This window comes from Diadema setosum, chromosome 9 (assembly GCF_964275005.1).
Source record: "Diadema setosum chromosome 9, eeDiaSeto1, whole genome shotgun sequence".
Taxonomy (NCBI): Eukaryota; Metazoa; Echinodermata; class Echinoidea; order Diadematoida; family Diadematidae; genus Diadema; species Diadema setosum.
The window spans coordinates 17,896,857-17,913,479 of record NC_092693.1 but is presented as its reverse complement, the minus strand read 5'-3'; the positions used below and the strand labels follow the sequence as shown (position 1 = coordinate 17,913,479).

The following is a 16,623-nucleotide window of genomic DNA, read 5'->3' as shown; positions in this document are numbered from 1 at the left end:
TAATAATGACAGTGAGAGAAACGTATTGGAACGTTATCATGTCACCCTCATCATCATCATCATCCTCATCATCGTCGTCATTATCATCATCATCATTGAAAATGATAGCAATCAACATCCTGTTTCCATAGATACTGTGACTCCCGAAATGTGTTCTCCCAAGTGATGGACCTTATATATCAATATGCTCTTCCTCAATTCCCCCTGCGCAGGTTCTGGCTCGCTGCTTCCTCCTAATGCTGCAGACCCAGTACCACTTCTTTCAGACGGCGGCCGATCTCCACGCCCCGCTGAGCAGGTACCAAGAGCTGGAGGACCTGTTCATCGGAGACGAGTGCCTGCCAGAGATCAGGGATGCCTGCTCGTCGTGGATGTCGGCAGCGCAGGTGTGCATCATCAAAAACTTTTTCTCAGCTCCAAGGAGCAACAATTGCCCAAAGAGATGCTGACCACTTGTGTTGGGTCTTCCCTATATTCCTTAACATTCTCATTTGCATAGAAGACAGTGAGCAGCCAAAAGAGCCTCTGAATCACAATGTACACGTGCCCTCCAGCTCCAACTTTATTACCTCTTTTTTATACTGTACAATGTATATGCTGAATATATCACCAGGTTTTTATTTTTGCGAATTTTGCAAGTCGAGTGCAATTCACGAATTTAAAAACACAAACAAATATCAACTTTGATCCCAACATGAATGTGATTTTCACTCATACATTTCACCGTAGAGTACTGTACTCTACAATCGCGAATTTAGCCACTCTTGAAATTGTCGGGAAGTCCCGATTTGTGGCAGTATTCTGTCAGTGTTAAAGACTTTGTCCCAAGGCCATATAATAAGAACATATATCTGCCAGTTTCTGAAAGATGAAACTGTGTGAAAGCTCATCATCATTATTGCTTCTAGATGCCTCTTTGTACATCCTGCTCAAATTTCTTCTGACATTTAAATGCTTTTGAGTTTTGTAGCATTTGTCAAATGATTGCTAAATTTTGATAAAGTTTTGCTTTTTTATGCCTCTTGAACGGTGCCTGAGGCATTATGTTTGTTTCGTTTTTTTTTTTTTTTTACCCCTGTTTTCACAGCAGCGAAATTTTTCTTCTGTACGTGGTTTTCTTTAACTAAGGATGTTAAAGTTGGCATACTCTTGTAACCACTGTCTCGTTTTTTCACAAAAATCAATTCATGTGTTACTGCAGGTGACCAGACCACTGAGAAGAGGTGACCCACTGTCATCCCAGGAGCTAGGCCTGATTGAGGGCCTCAAGGGCAAGGCTGGCACCGATGACCCACAGGCCAAGGACGCTCTGGGGAAGCTGGAATCACAGTCAATGGTAGGAGTGCTGCAAGGATGGAGAGCCCAGTGGGCCCTTGGGGTTTGGCCCTGAGAGTTTAACCAGGGCTCGACACTAACGGTGGCCCGGTGGCCCGGGGCCACCAAAGATTTGAAATTGATGATTTTGGTGGCCCCATCGGGACACACACAAAAAAAGTTAGTGTGGAGCCCTGGTTTAACCTTCAGGGTTGATGCCCAAAGACTCATCAATGCAATTCAATTCAATTGAAATCAATTTAATTTAATTCAATTCAGTGCAATGCAATGCAATGCAATTCAATTCAATCCAGTTCAATTCAATTCACTTCAATTCAATTCATTTTCTTATTGTGAAACACAATAAAAATCTTTTATAACATAGGAGACATGTTGATATCAACATCAAACTGTATTATCAGGGAAATGTTTAATGAAAATGTTAGCTTTGCATATCTTGCACTCTCAAAACTTTCACCCATTTCCTGCAATATGATACTAGCATAAAAATGATAAGATATTAATATAAATAGTTTTGGCAACCACATTTTGTCCATGTGAGTTTTATCACACTGTTATTAGTATGGCTACATTAAAGGCTAGGAAGGGGAGCTGGAGAAAATTAGTGATAGATTAACAGTTGCTTGTAGGGGCAGTTTGAGGGTGGAATAGACATGCTGCTAACCTTGACTTGTTCAAAGAGAAGGAACTAGCTGGTTACCAACTTACTGTAAAAGCGGAAATTTTCATGGTGTTGAAATTTTCACGCATTTTGCGCAACCAGAAACTAGCGCGCAAATAAAAGCACGCAGATATTTTTGCTTGCCATATGTTCCTGTGCATGATGTCTTGATTCCGCGGAATTAAAAACATGCGAAACTCTTCCTACCCGGCCATGCGTGAAAAAATTAGTCACGCGAAAATATCCACTTTACAGTGTGCAATTGGTCAATTTTTATGTTTGGAGCCAAGTTAAGAAGTCCTGTTTGCTGGGTGATATCTGAGGGTTTGATGTGCAAAGTAAACAATCCAGTTCTATACCTAAAGTCTTCTTTTAAGATTGATTATGATTTTAATATGCACAAAATAAGCCAAAAAAAAAAAAAAATGTGGACCAGTCTAGCAGCATAATGAAAGTATAGGGTTTGATATGTACAAAATTAGAAAAAAAAAATTAAAAAGTCCTGTTTGCCAGGTGATGTCTGGGAGTTTGATGTGCAAAGCAAACAATTTGGTTCTCTATCTAAAGTCTTTATTTAGGATTGATTATGATTTGATACAAAATTATGATTAGAGATTGAGATCAGTTTAGTGGCATAACAATGTATATCCCCGTCACTTCATCGCAGATCTACCGACACGAGATCGCTATCTTGCCGCAGACCGGTTTCCTGTTGCATGGCGGGTTCCACCTGCACCCGCAATGCCTTTCCATGCTCCTCCGTGCCTGCTGCACACCCACCGACATGGAGGATCTTCTCAGCAGACACAGAAGTAGCCAGCTCGCTGCAATAGCCATGGGTGAGTATCTCAGTGTCGTCAACAGCCGGAAAAAAAAGAGAAAAAAAAGAGAGAGTCCTTGGCTTGATTATCTGCTGAATCTTGACCAAAATTTCTTGTAAACTCTTTCTTTCAATGGCATTTCACAGTAATAGCATAACATACTGTATATGATTTATTATATTCAGTGAATGCCCAGAATTGTTCAACGACATCCCTAGGTATTATTACATTGTGTTTGTGGTCTTTTCAATATCTTTTAAAGAAATACACTGTACCTTACAAGTTTCCTTTAGTGTTTTACTGTTACAGTTTCATGCATCTGTGACATGACCTTCATTATTGATGTGGAAAACTACATTTTAAGCTGCTATAAAGCATTGTAATATTCAAGTTAATCGTGACTTTCAAGTTAAGTCTGAAACCCTTATGATACGATGAGTGACATTCATATTCTACGAAGTAATGCGTGCATGAATAGTCAAGTATTCTGATATGAGGAAGATTTCTTTTGGCAAGTCCTGTAGTACAAGAAAAAGAGAGTATTTCTGAACTAGTCATGCACCAAAATTTCAGATACTGTACCTAAATAGAAAGGGAATGGAAATTTCTCATAAAGAAAGTGAAATATGTGGCAACAACTTGAGAGCAAGACTGGTCTCTGTAGTACTTAGCCGACTCCCAGTTATGTATGCACAATGTGTGCAAGCATTTCCCGAATGAACAGAAGTGTTCATCTATTGTAGTCACTGATCCATAGTATCTGGATATATCATTGGCCAATCACTTTGAAGCAACCGTGCCGCCATCTGACCAAGCGCATAGCCATACACTTTGTATGGAGCTCAGGACATCATGTGATCTTGTTGACAATGTTTGCTGGAAAATGTGTGCATATCCTCATAGAGTGTGTGTGGTGAAATGGCAGCGCAGCAGCTTCAATTCTCGGTATTGGCAATGCGTAAATAAAATAAACTTCTGTGCATGCTGCAGAGCCCTGTCACAGATGCACTGTGGGATTCCTCAGGAGCATTGTCGCTTTTGGTTGGTTTGTGCCCATCTCAGTTTCCATGTGATTCAGTGCAATTCTCGTCTGCTTTTCTTTCATTGCTGCTTTTTTCTTCAGTTAGAATTAAGCATAAAAAGAGTTGAGAACTTCAAAATTTTATTGATTTGCGGTCACTAGAGTCATGGTTTACTACTGCAAGGCTTCAGTGTGCTGATCACATGATGGAAAGCGACAAAATCTAAAAAAACAAAAAAAACCCAAAAAAAACCTGGATAAAGAGGAACGTGACATGATTGCATATGCAGCCAAAACTGGTGCACGTTTGTCCCTTGAGCTATCCCATAATGCAGGCGCAGCACCCAGGTTTTGGCGATACCGAGAATTGTATGTATATTGTGAATGGGCCAATGAAATATTCAGATACTTGCTATAGAGGTTGGTGATCCTAGTCCATGTGTCTCAGTATACAAATGATGCACAGGACAGAGTGGATCGGTGAGAATTGGATGCGCGAGTTTAACTTTGGAACTGTTTTAACCCACAAGCGCATTTAGTGGGTTTTAGACTGTTCCAAAGTTTAACGAGAGCATCCGATTCTCACTGATCCACAATACAGACCTGTGCATCATTCGTGTTATAAAATGGGCCGGTAAATTCATGGAATACAACTATTTTCCCCATCATGCATCCGTTACACCTACTACACTACACAAGACTAGAGCCATGCGTTCGGATTTTACCAGACGCATGGCTCAGTGTGGATCAGTAAAAATCAATGCATGACAATTGACCACTCAGATTGCAGAGATTCTAAAGTCCATTTTATAATAAGTTATACAAGTTGTCTGCCTTTTACCCGCCCCCACCCCAGGTGCAAGCGGCCAGCAGCAGATAAACCAGCAGGAATGGTTTGAGGCAGTGCGCCGCGAGCTGCGGAACACAACGCTGCAGGTGGATGGGACGATTTGCAGGCAGACGTCCAGTGCCGAGGAGGACTTCACCCACAAGATGGTCAGTTTCCACGAGGAGAGCAGATAGTTGACGTTAGAAGATCTCGGTTTCATATAATCAAGGGGAAGGGGGAGCGAGAGGGCAGTGGTCCCAGGAAAAGGCTTATGAATTGAAATGCAGACAAGTTATGAGAGAATTATGCCACAAAATGTTTGAGCTCTTCTCAATGAGTCAAATTGGCAATTGCTCACACACCTATGGACAGTAAAAATTCATGTAGCATGCAAAGGGTTTATTTTAATGCATAATGTCTACATGGTAAATTTATTATTGCAGAATGTCTACATGATAAATTTATTTATTGCAGAATGTCTATATAATAAATTTATTTATTACCTTTACTTTAAGGTACCAGGAAGACACTTGAAACATGAGACAGAAAGGACTGAAAGAATTCTGTCAAAAAACAAGAACTGTCCAGAAAACTCACTGATAGTCATGAGAGTAACATTGATGGTGATTTTTTTTTTAATGCAATGCCATAGATCAATACTCTGTGCAAAGAAAAGAGGACAGAGTTATTTTTATGCCTCCGCCACGAAGTGGTGCCGGAGGCATTATGTTTTCGGGTTGTCCTTCCGTCCGTACGTACGTCCGTCCGTACGTCCGTCCGCTTTCGTTTACGCGATAACTTGAGTAATATTTACTGGAATTTTACCAAACTTGGTCCAAGTATGAAGTATGATGGGGCAACGATTTGATAAGATTTTGGGTGAAATCGGCTAAAGGTCAAAGGTCAAGGTCAAATCATGAAATTGTATCCGTTTACGCGATAACTCAAGACTGTATGGAGCAAATTTCACCAAACTTTGTTGGAGGATGATGTATGATGGGACAATTACTTGATTAGTTTTTCAGTGAAATCGGACAGAGGTCAAAGGTCAAAGATCAAGGTCAAATCCTAAAATTTATCTGTTTATGTGATAACTCAAAACTGGATGAAGCAGCTTTCACCAAACTTGGTCCAAGGATGATGTATGATGGGACAATTAGTTGAGTAGATTCTAGTGACATTGACAAGAGGTCAAAGGTCAAAAGGTCAAGGTCAAATGCTAAAAATGTTGCTATTTCCCCCATATCTATGCAATGCCCGCAGTTATTTTCTTGAAACTTAGTGTAGACATGTACTACTGCGTAAGGATTCTCCAGAGAGAGTTTCATGTCATAAGGTCAAAGGTCAAAAGGTCAAAGGTTAGGTGAAAATGTTGCAATATCACTTTTCTCGCAAATGGTTCAATGTATCTTCATGGAACATGGTACATATGCATGTACTGACTGGCAGGGATTATCTAGGGAATTTAGGGGTCATGGGTCAATAGTCAGGGGTTCAAAGGTCAAGGTCAACTCCTCAAAATGTTACTACTGTATTTCCCTCATACATGTATACTAGTATATGCAATGATTGCATTATTATTTTTAAAAGTGTTTAATATATGTACATGTATTACTTGATGGAGATTCTTTTGGAAATTTCCAGCCAGAAGGTCAAAGGTCAAAGGTTAAGGTCAAAGGTCAGGTTTAAATGAAAAAAAAAAAATTGTACTGTAATTACACTCTTTCTTCATACCTTGAAAATTATACTCAATGCATAAACTTATAACAAGGTCGGTCAGAAGTCAAGTAAAAATTTTCAATTCCCCAAATATGTGTACCTGCACTCTTTAATAGACAATTATAGCAAACCCAGTTCGTGGAAAGTGAACATTCAAGATATTTCTGACAAACCTGTTATTTCGATATTTTGCCAGTTATGTGAAACTGTCATCACACATTGTCAAGACATTGTACTATACACCTATTGGGAGAATCATGCATTATGGCGGAGGCATCAGTCGCCGTAGCGACATTTCTAGTTATCCATGACATCACACATCTCATGATTATGTTGAAAAGAGGATTTGTCATAAGTATGCATCACTGATCGTGAATAGACAACTCGTGTTCAGTCTGTAATTATGGCAGTTTTGCCAAACAGACATCAAATTTGATGTGTGGGACTGCCAGCAGTTCACAACCTTGTGATTTGACACAACTAAGAAGAGAGTTAAACATCAGAAGTCCAAATTAAGGTGTTAAATCTATAGATTACTGTAAACTACTAATCATTATCCTCATCACTTTGGTTCCAGATTCTAGAAATGTGCAAAACATTACGTATAGAAGGGTTATTTTGGTGGGATAATCTCTCGAATGTTATTAGCAGGTTTGTCGTACGCATCACTGATCGTGAATAGACTACTCATATCAATTTGTTATGCTCTAACAAATGCATGTCTCTTTATCTAATCTGATGAAAAAAAAAATCTAATTTGCAGAAAGTGGTGACAAATCTTGTGACAGACATCGCAGCCCGTTTGGACATGATCATCGACGTCCAGTCTGTCACGGCTCAGGTCATCAGCCATGCCTGTGCAGCGCTGGCCCACCTCCAGAGTCAGACGGCAGTGCAGCTGCTCTTTGGCCGGGCTTACGTGGTGAGTGTGGTGGGCAAGCATTTCAGATTAGGTTGAGTGTGGTGACAGTGGCCACATTGTAGGACATGTTGTGACATGTGGAAGTTGGCACAGAAGAAGACGACTCGCCAACTGCTTGGTATCACAAGGTTTTAGGTTCAATTCCCCTCTGAGCGCAGTACTGCGGTTTTGATGATACATGTATGTCCAAGGCTTGTTGACTCTCAATTATTGCGTCTACTGTATTGATGCTGTTGAGGGAACTTCGTTTTGGGATGGAAGCACTGCAGGACAACAAAGTTTAGCAACCATGCCTGTATGGTTGGGGCACCACCTATCGGCAGGGCACCTTCCCATCGGCACCCTGCGTATCATGGCTGTTTGCGTATAGAACGAAAAGGTACGCGCGGGATTAAGTGTCATTAGCTATAAAGACAATAAAAACGAAGAAACGAAAATCAAGCTCAAACAAACCAAGCTAAAAATTACACATCCGCTCAGTAACGACGCATGGCTGTGAAATTCACGTGTATTACCTATGGCCTGTGAAATTCACGTGTATTACCTACATTATATGTATGCTGTGAAATTCACGTGTATACCTATGGAGGGGAGGTGGTGCCGATCTCAAGGTTCCCTTTTTAGCTGCGCGAAGAAAACGGAACGCACGCACTAAAATTACGCTATTTTAAAACGGAGATTCATAATCAACGAGACGGTCACGACATTCAAAACTGCAGTATTTATGGCATATTTGAGGTAAGAATTAGGCGAATTTGTGTTATATTTGTAGAATAAACAAGCTACAGATCCTTAGGGTGAAGATACGTGGTACCCCCAACCCTACAACCTGACGTCTCATCTCACAGTACTTTCGAACCAACTGACAACAAAGTTGAAACAAGGTGGAAAAAAAAAGCTCTTTGTTTGTCCTGCCTCAAACTTTCATCCATACATAATATGTGTAGATATAAATGAAAACAGGTGCACCATTTTGGCAGACATGTTGTTGATGTTGAGTTGAGTTGAGTTGAGTTTATTTATAACAACGTACATGTATGTACAAGAAAGTTTGAATACATGTTTATACATCAACATTAATACATAGCACACATAACTGTCTGAACGATCTAAAAACATATCAAATATATAATGGATAACCGATTAAGTAATGTAAAACTATTTATCAAAAAAGAGCTACATTAAACATACAATTTATGGCAATAATGTACACAGTGAGGTTGCTAATAGAACCAATAGGTAACACAAGTGCTAGTAGGTGTTGGTCCTTTAACATGTGTTACATAATGAACAAATACAATGGCCCGAATTCACGAAGGTGGTTTAAACTTAAACCATGGTACAAATTGGTCTAAAATAAGCGTCTAAAATAAGCGTTAAATAGGCGTATCAATACATGCGCGCATCAATGCACGTTTTATTACTGGATGTCTGTTAGCGTACGCAATCTGTCAATCATATCTGCGCAGAAGAAATATACATAAACCATGGTTTAAATTTAAACCACCTTCGTGAATTCGGGCCAATGAGTTTAGAAATACTGTCATAACATTATTGATTTGTAGTACCATTGTCTATACAGATTTAATTTGTTTTGCTAAATTACTTCAGAAATATTTCCTGGTATTAATTCTCCTTACATTTATTGGCAAAGCATTCCACAATTTAACTCCTATATAAGAAAGTGAGAGATGTAGTTGATGATTGAGCAATTGTAACAAGTTATACAATTAGACATCCAATTCAATATGTGGGACTGCCAGCAGTTCTTAATCTTGTGATTTGACACGGCATCATTTGTCCATTCTCCAAAAAGATTGCTCAAAATGTTGTCCTTTGGTTATTAGTCAGCAGAAATTTTTGAAATACATGTAAAAACAGTTATGGCATATGTTTGTGAGTGGTCTGTTATGTAGCAAAAAAAAGAAAGAAAAAGAAAGTCCTGGCCTTCGGGCACTTTTCTATCTTTATTTGACATGAAAGCATGATTGTAGATGTAATGACAGTAATTAGAATACTGATAATGGTGATGATGATAATAAACATTACTAAGGCAATAAAATTAAATGTTTTTAGCATGTAACTATGGGTAGTGGTGGCTATTTGTTCAGCAAACGTGCAACTGTTCAATTTCAGTGTAATACAGTTGCAGCCAGTTATTGTAAAGGAAATAAAATTTCTTTCCTAAGTCTTAGGAATATATTGAAATCCACTGTAATTTGCTCCTTTCCATTTGACGCCACACAGGTGACAACGAGGGCAGCAGAGGTGCCGGAGCCGTACCATCGTTACGCCCAGATCACCTCGCAGGAGAGCGCCATACTCGTGGAGGTACCCTCAGTCTGGGACCTGGTCATGGTGGGCGGAGCTGGTCTCCAGGGGGCGTGTCCAGAGTCCAAGGAGGGTGGTCCCAGCAGCAAAGGGCAGGCCCAGGCACAGGGTCAGGCACAGGGACAGGCACAGGGCAAGGGTGCCCAGGAGAAAAAGCAGCCACAAGCTGAGCTTGGGGCCTGTGAGGTTGTGTACACAGCCAAAGTGGACCTAATTGATGTCTTGGAAAGAAGGTGAGAGCAGTGGGCCAAAATTTGCCCCCAAGAGACTTTTCCAAATTGAAAATTTTGTACTGCCACTTTAATCCCATGTAAGAGAAAATTCAAAAACAAGCTTATCTCTGTGGTGTCTCCAGTGTTTGATTTAAGGGCTACAAATCAATTTAGAGCAGACTGCCATGTGAAAAACCGGGATAGATAACTGGTGAAAATGTTTTGGGCTGTTATCCTCACTCTAAGGAATCTAGCATATCTTGTACATGTGGGTTATACCTGTCAACAAGAATATCACCTGGAGATGAAAATTTGATGATCAAAATACTGGCATATCTTTCTGAAGTAAACAGTAATCCAATTAGGCCAGAATATTCATGTCCATGCAGGCATTTGGATTACATTCATAGTTTTTGACATAATTTCACGATATCATTGTAAGTAACCTTGTGAATTAAGGTCTTTTAAATTGAACATAATCAAAGATTCACTGACAGTGTGCGAGATGCGATTTCCAGCATTGACTGCATCGTGTTTTGTTTTCTTCTGCACTGTGCAGACGGAGCTCATTGCCTCTCATTCAAATCAAACTGGTCAAGAAAGACATCACCATCACGGTGACTGGCCCCCACACCAGCAGCGCCTCCTCCACTCCCCTCGCCCCCACCACCCCGACGGAGAGCCTGTCCTCCAGCGGGGGAATGAAGCGCACCATTGAGAAGCTGGTCTCCAAGTTCCGGCTCCGCGTCCCCATCAGCAAGTCCTCGGCGCACCACCCGGCCGCCGCCGCCGCCTCCGTCTCGGCAGCGCCGACCCCACAGAGCGCCTTCTACCTTCCCATCAGCCACCTGGACGTCCAGACGGCGCCGGCAGCCGCCATGAGCCCCGGCAACCACAGCACCACCAGCAGCAGCAGTGGATGCAGCAAGGAGGCCTTCCTCCTGTCCTCCCCCTCCATCTCTAGTGGCTCCTCCACCATGTCCTCCAACAGCAGCCTCTATGAGAAGGAGACACCCGACACAGAGACCAAGACTGGCAAAATGGTTGGTGTCTCAATTCCATTTTTTTTTTTCCATTTGAATGTGACTGCCCAGCTCAAAACCTCCGAAAAAAAAAAAATGCAGATTAGGATTCTCTGTAATGAACCAAAATATGTCATTTAGGTCGACCTCAAATTCTTAAGTTTGTCTTACATTGGAGATTAAAGTTTTCCATACTTACTGTCAAAATTTCGTGGCTGAAAAAAAAAATGGAATGTGAGGTATTAGCAGTTTTTCTGGACCATTTTTTTTTTTCAGTTAAGTTGTCCTTTTATTAGGAAAAAGTCTATTTTTTTTTTCTATTGATACTTCTGCATGGCATGTGTTACAGAGAGATTTTCTAATGGTACTCTTTTTTTTGCAGAACTTCCCCGTGCAGGGAGATAAGGCCAGCACACGAGAGTCCGAGTATAGGAACCCGGTGATGGTAGGTCCCACGGTTACCATAACGTCCGAACCGAGCCCCACAGAGGAGAAGAACCACTGGGAAGCATCCATCATGAGACAGCATGGTGAGGGAATCAACGGCCCCTATGATGATAATGATGGTGAAGATAATGATGGTGATAATTCAGTGCTGCCAAGTCTCCCTGATTCTGCAGGAGTCTCCCTGAAAATGTCATAATCTGTTCCTGTCTGAATAAGAGAATATCAAAATCTCCCGGATTTGGGAATTCTTTTTGCCCACTGAAATGTGTGTAACACGCAGATATCTCCCTGATTGCTGTGTAGAATCTCCCTGATTTGTATGTAGGAATATTGGCAGACCTGGATAATTGATGATGATGGTGATCGTGATGATGATTTGATGATGATGGTGATGATGGTGATTATTATCAATATGATGAAGATGATGATTGATGACTGGGTTAATAGTGAACATGTTGGTGATGATACTGACACGACAATAATATTGATTGTGGTGACAGCGATAGTGGTAGAGAGGATAGTGATGGCGATGGTGATTACAGTGGTCACTCTTTGTCAATATGATAATTTAGAAAATGATACAGGTGATGGTCTTTCTGACAAGAATGATGATGACAATAATAGTTTTATGGCAAGTTTGATGATGACTAGTCTGAATACGCTACACTTTAGTTGATCAAACTTTGAAACAGTTTGTGCAGATTATAGTATTTTATTAGTATGTGTACTTGTATGTAGATATGAAAATTTTATGCTTTCAGATCAGATCTAAATCATCACCTTCTTCTGCTTTTGTTCATCTTCAACTATAGATCTGACAAGAACTAAGAAGGGTCTTGCTTCAGACTCAGTCCTGCAGGATCTGGTCAACCTGCTGTCAGGGGTGCGGGCTCGCACCTCTTCGCAGGCCCACCTGGACCCTCAGACCAAACCTGTGCATGACAGCGTGACCCGTACCTCCAGCTCCAGCAGCACCAGTAGTCAGGGTGGAGGGGGAGGTGGAGGTGGAGGAGGTGGTGTAAGCGGAGGAGGAGGAGTTGGTGGAGGCATGGGTGGTTGGGGGCGTGGTGAGGGAGTGGACAATGCCACCAACCCATCCCGCTTTGGCAACTACAACCTTTCCTTCCAGGAGGCAGACCTGATTGACCGCTTCCAGGAGCAGGTGGGCATGTGGCCGATGCGGCATTACCCCCAGTTTAGCAGCAAGCAACAGCAGCACCAACAACAACATCAGCAGCAACAACAGCAGCAGCAGCTCTTCAACGAGATGATGCAGGGAGGCATTGCCACGTTCGACAACAACAACGACGCGGACTTCGTCACCTATGTGGCCTCGAACTACCTGGGCAAGCGCTCCAAGCGCTACTCAGACAACCTGAACCTGCCAGGCCAGTCGCATCCGGCCCACTCGCCGCAGCTCTCGCCCCGCCCCCACCAGAAGCAGCAGCAGCAGTGGAGTGTGGGCAGTGTGAAGGAGGAAGGGCCCATGAGCAGGACATGGCCCACCAGTGACGTCATCACAGAGAGGTGAGCGCAACCAATATATCTCCCTCTATTGCCATCTTTTTGTTTAATCTGGAGATGACACGTTGCATTACAGAGAGAGAGAGACCATTGCCACCATTAACAGATGTCTGGTGATGACAGAAGTTTCTGAAACAAGATTTTCTTTCTTTTAAGTGCCTAAGTGTATCTTTCCATTTTTTTGGAGAAGTTGATTTAATTCTTCGCTCAAAACCTTGATTCAACGTGAAAATAGAAATCCCTGGTAGCAAGTGTTCATCTAATGTCAAGCTGTCAATAGTCAAGGATATGAGGAATTAAATGACTGTGGGCCATGTGATGTCTCTTGTCTCTCTTCAGGTATGTACAATCTCTTGAGAATTACCCTTCAATTTCAACCAGATTTTCTTCATGTTTGAAAGTTCTGATGCTTTTACCTTATAACTCAAATCTTCAAACTGTGTTACACATAGATTTTTTTTTTATGCCTAAAAAAACAAAAAACAAACAAAAACAAACAAAAACAAAAAAAAAACTGTCAGGGGTTGCAAGTACATAAATGTATATTTATCAACCAGAGGGACTAAAGAAGCACCCACCATTTATACTATCATCTGAAGTCATTTGGACTAGCCGATGGGTAGCAGTATATTTGACCCTTTGAACTGATGGTCTGCTGAGGAAGGAAATATAACGCACTCGTGTAATGTTTTATTCATATTCCATCTAATCTGATGATATCAGAAATGAGAACCTGAACAGCACCTGGTCCAACCCGGCCCACGACTCCGGCAGCTCCAGTGATGAGGCCTCCAACAGTGGGGAGAACCCCAGTTCTCTGGCCTCCATGGTGCACTGTTCTCCTGGTGGAGCTAGCCTCTTGGCTCCTGTCTCGAGGAGGTGAGACATTTCAACAATTCGCTGTTACTGGCCATTCAATAATACGCCATATTTTGTCTTGTCTGTTGCGCAAGCGCTTGCTGAGTGCGCGAACGCTTGCTACTAGCGCGCAAAATCTTGTTACAATATAAGCGCACAAACATCTTACTAGTTGCTTTATACGCAGTTATGTAGGACCTACTCCTTTTTCAGTGCTAAGTCAACTTCAAAAATGAGTAGAAGTATGGTACTTTTGTGCAGTTCATGCTTTTTCTGCATATGATTATCGATGGTAGTGATTATAGATGATAATTAGATTGGATGGCATTAATTCATGGAATACTAGGGAATATTGCACTCATCAAAGATGAGTGCAATATTGGCCCTAATGAGTGCAATATTAATGGTATCCCATTCATAGCCATTCAATATAATATAAATGTTGTCTGAGTGCAATATCCATAGCTGCTTGACAAAAGCTGAACACTCAGCAGTGACAGCTTGCAGTGGTACTTTTTACTGCATGTCACATGATGAGCAGTGTACAGTGTACCTCTATAATAGTGAGAATCTTTGTAGGTATTGCATAATATACATATAATAAATAGAGTCATGAATACAATCTCTGTTCAAATGTTTACCTTCTTTCTCTGTCCATTTATCCTTGGGCTCGGTCATTTCCATCTGTCACATGTGACTGGTAATCCTCGTAACACGTGGTCCTGGATCTATTAATGCGCGTTGCTACTCAAGAAGGCATAGCAGCGGAGAGGACACGCTACACGGCAAGCCGTTCTCCGCCAGCCCAGAGCCCAGCAGCATGCATTATCTGGAGGTCGTCCCCTTGGTGAGTCCCATCTTGTTGTTGGGGTCCAACAGAAATTGTAAGGTGTTCATGGTTTTCATGTGCATCCTTCCTTGTTTGTAGGTCAGCCGAATGGTTGCATTTCTTGCTGTTAGTGTATTTGTTGCCATTGCTGACATTTCATGTCTGGTAAGCTCTGTATAGAGTTAAGTTAGAAGGGTGGGGCTCTAAATTTAGTCCGAGATATTTTTTGTGTTCCAGTTGTTTTTTAATTTTCACTTGTGTGTATGTGTGGGGATTTTTTTTTTGTCTGTGTGTGTATGTTTGTTTACTCTTTTCTTGTGGGAGGGTGGAGGTAAATCGTTGAATTCAGGCTTTGGCCATTGTTAAAACTACTTTCAGGACATGTAAAGTTTGTACTGAATTAATGTATGTAATAGTACGATTTGAAAATTGAAAAGGTAGTAATTTTCTCACTGCTGTATGGGGAATTGACATATTAATAGTCCTCGGTATTAATCTTGATATTTCTGGCCTGCTACAGGACAAGAATGGGACAAAGACCTGGCCTCCCAAGATAGCATGGCAGCGCCCCAACTCACCAGCGGCCGGCATGGGAGCCCCAGGAATGGGCGGAGGAGGGGGCAGCAGCCACCAGCTCTGGCACCCGCCATCCTCCCCGTCCCCGTCCCCCTCCCCTTCCTCCTCCCGGGAGCACCTCAACATCCACGCCGCCCTGACGCCGCAGTGGAGCGACCCGCTCTCCCTCCGCCAGCCCTCGGTCTGGGCGCCCAACTCCACGCCCGTCTCCCCCTCCGGCTCCATGAGCGCCATCGCCTCGGCGGCGTCGGGCTCCTCGACATCAACCACCAGTCACAGCCAGGGGGCTTCTCCCAACCTGCCCATCCGGGGCCACCCAAAGCTCGACCGTCGCTATGCAAACACCTACCACTGATGTGCTCCCATCTCACAGTTTGTTAATAGCAACACCGAATAGCCCCATCCAACTCCACCCCCTAAAAAAACAGTAGGATAGTTCTGTCTTCTCATTAGCTCAGTGAAATATCTAATGTGACCCCCTAATCCTGACGGAAATGAGAAATACACATTGGGTTCTAATGGAAGGTATCAAAACCAGAGTATGCATTCCCCCAATCCTTCCTCACCCTTCTACATGTCATCTTGATGTTGGGATGATTTGGGGTAGTTTGGGATGACATGTAGGACATTGTAGTGAAATTACAAGGGTAGTGGTTGAAGCTTTGAGATTTTTTTTTTCCTTTCACATTGACTCACTCATTTACCCATCATGTCATGGTGTACAAATCTTTGACTACAGCACAAGTTAGTTTCCTTTCAGCAGAGTGCAAATAGTTACCACAAAAGCATGCAAGCATGTGAAACATAATGTGATTTCAAATATCAAGAGTGTCATTGCAGTACTTTCACACTGGATTGCAGTACTTCTATCTTATTTCACAGTCATCATATTGAAGTGGTGTAAGACATGTAAGTCTTTCTTATTATAAAAAGATAATCTTTAAAAATCTAAAAAAGATCATGATAATTTGTTTGAGACTGCCATAAGCCAAAAGTCCACTCTGAAGCTTTGATGAAGAAAAATTGATGACATATCTCTAAAATGTATGTGTACTTCATTTCAGTACTTACGGCAAAGATTGCCTGTCAAAATGACTCTTTCGTCGTTCAGTTGGACTTGTTAACAAGACGGCATCACGTTTTGATGTTGCCATGGTGATTATAAATGCAGCAGAATGTCGAGGGAAAGCTGGCTGATCCATTGAGTACGTGGTCTGTTTAGGGGATAGGGAAATAGTGACACGTTTCCTGCAAAAAGTCAAGTTTCCAGTGATAGTGTGCACTGCAGGACAAGTGTTTTTAGTTGTGCTTGCAAACCTTTTAAAAAACAGTGAATGTTTTATGTCCTGTTATGTCATTTCTGTGGTCTGCTGAACACATCAGTGCTAATAGATGTTTTTCCTTCAATCTGATTCTGTATGATTTTGTTGTGCTAATGGGAATGCTACCTCTCTATATACCAGTTGGTTTTTACCGATTTTAAATGAATTGATTTCAAAATGAGGGGGCGTGATTT

The 16,623-nt window shown here is 41.8% G+C and overlaps 1 protein-coding gene across 1 annotated transcript in view; it reads left to right on the top strand.

The window, feature by feature from the left end:
• Positions 1-16,285, top strand: part of LOC140232982 (granule associated Rac and RHOG effector protein 1-like) — a 43,127-nt gene extending 26,842 nt beyond the window's left edge. The window contains exons 2-14 of the mRNA XM_072313089.1: positions 213-386; positions 1,202-1,336; positions 2,664-2,835; positions 4,695-4,834; positions 7,150-7,308; positions 9,556-9,872; positions 10,411-10,894; positions 11,256-11,403; positions 12,133-12,333; positions 12,397-12,847; positions 13,568-13,723; positions 14,456-14,549; positions 15,052-16,285. Of these exons, the coding sequence (XP_072169190.1) occupies positions 213-386; positions 1,202-1,336; positions 2,664-2,835; positions 4,695-4,834; positions 7,150-7,308; positions 9,556-9,872; positions 10,411-10,894; positions 11,256-11,403; positions 12,133-12,333; positions 12,397-12,847; positions 13,568-13,723; positions 14,456-14,549; positions 15,052-15,462 (3,042 nt within the window). The 3' untranslated portion in view covers positions 15,463-16,285. The remainder of the gene's footprint in view (positions 1-212; positions 387-1,201; positions 1,337-2,663; positions 2,836-4,694; positions 4,835-7,149; positions 7,309-9,555; positions 9,873-10,410; positions 10,895-11,255; positions 11,404-12,132; positions 12,334-12,396; positions 12,848-13,567; positions 13,724-14,455; positions 14,550-15,051) is intronic.
• The last annotated feature ends 338 nt before the right edge of the window (positions 16,286-16,623 follow it).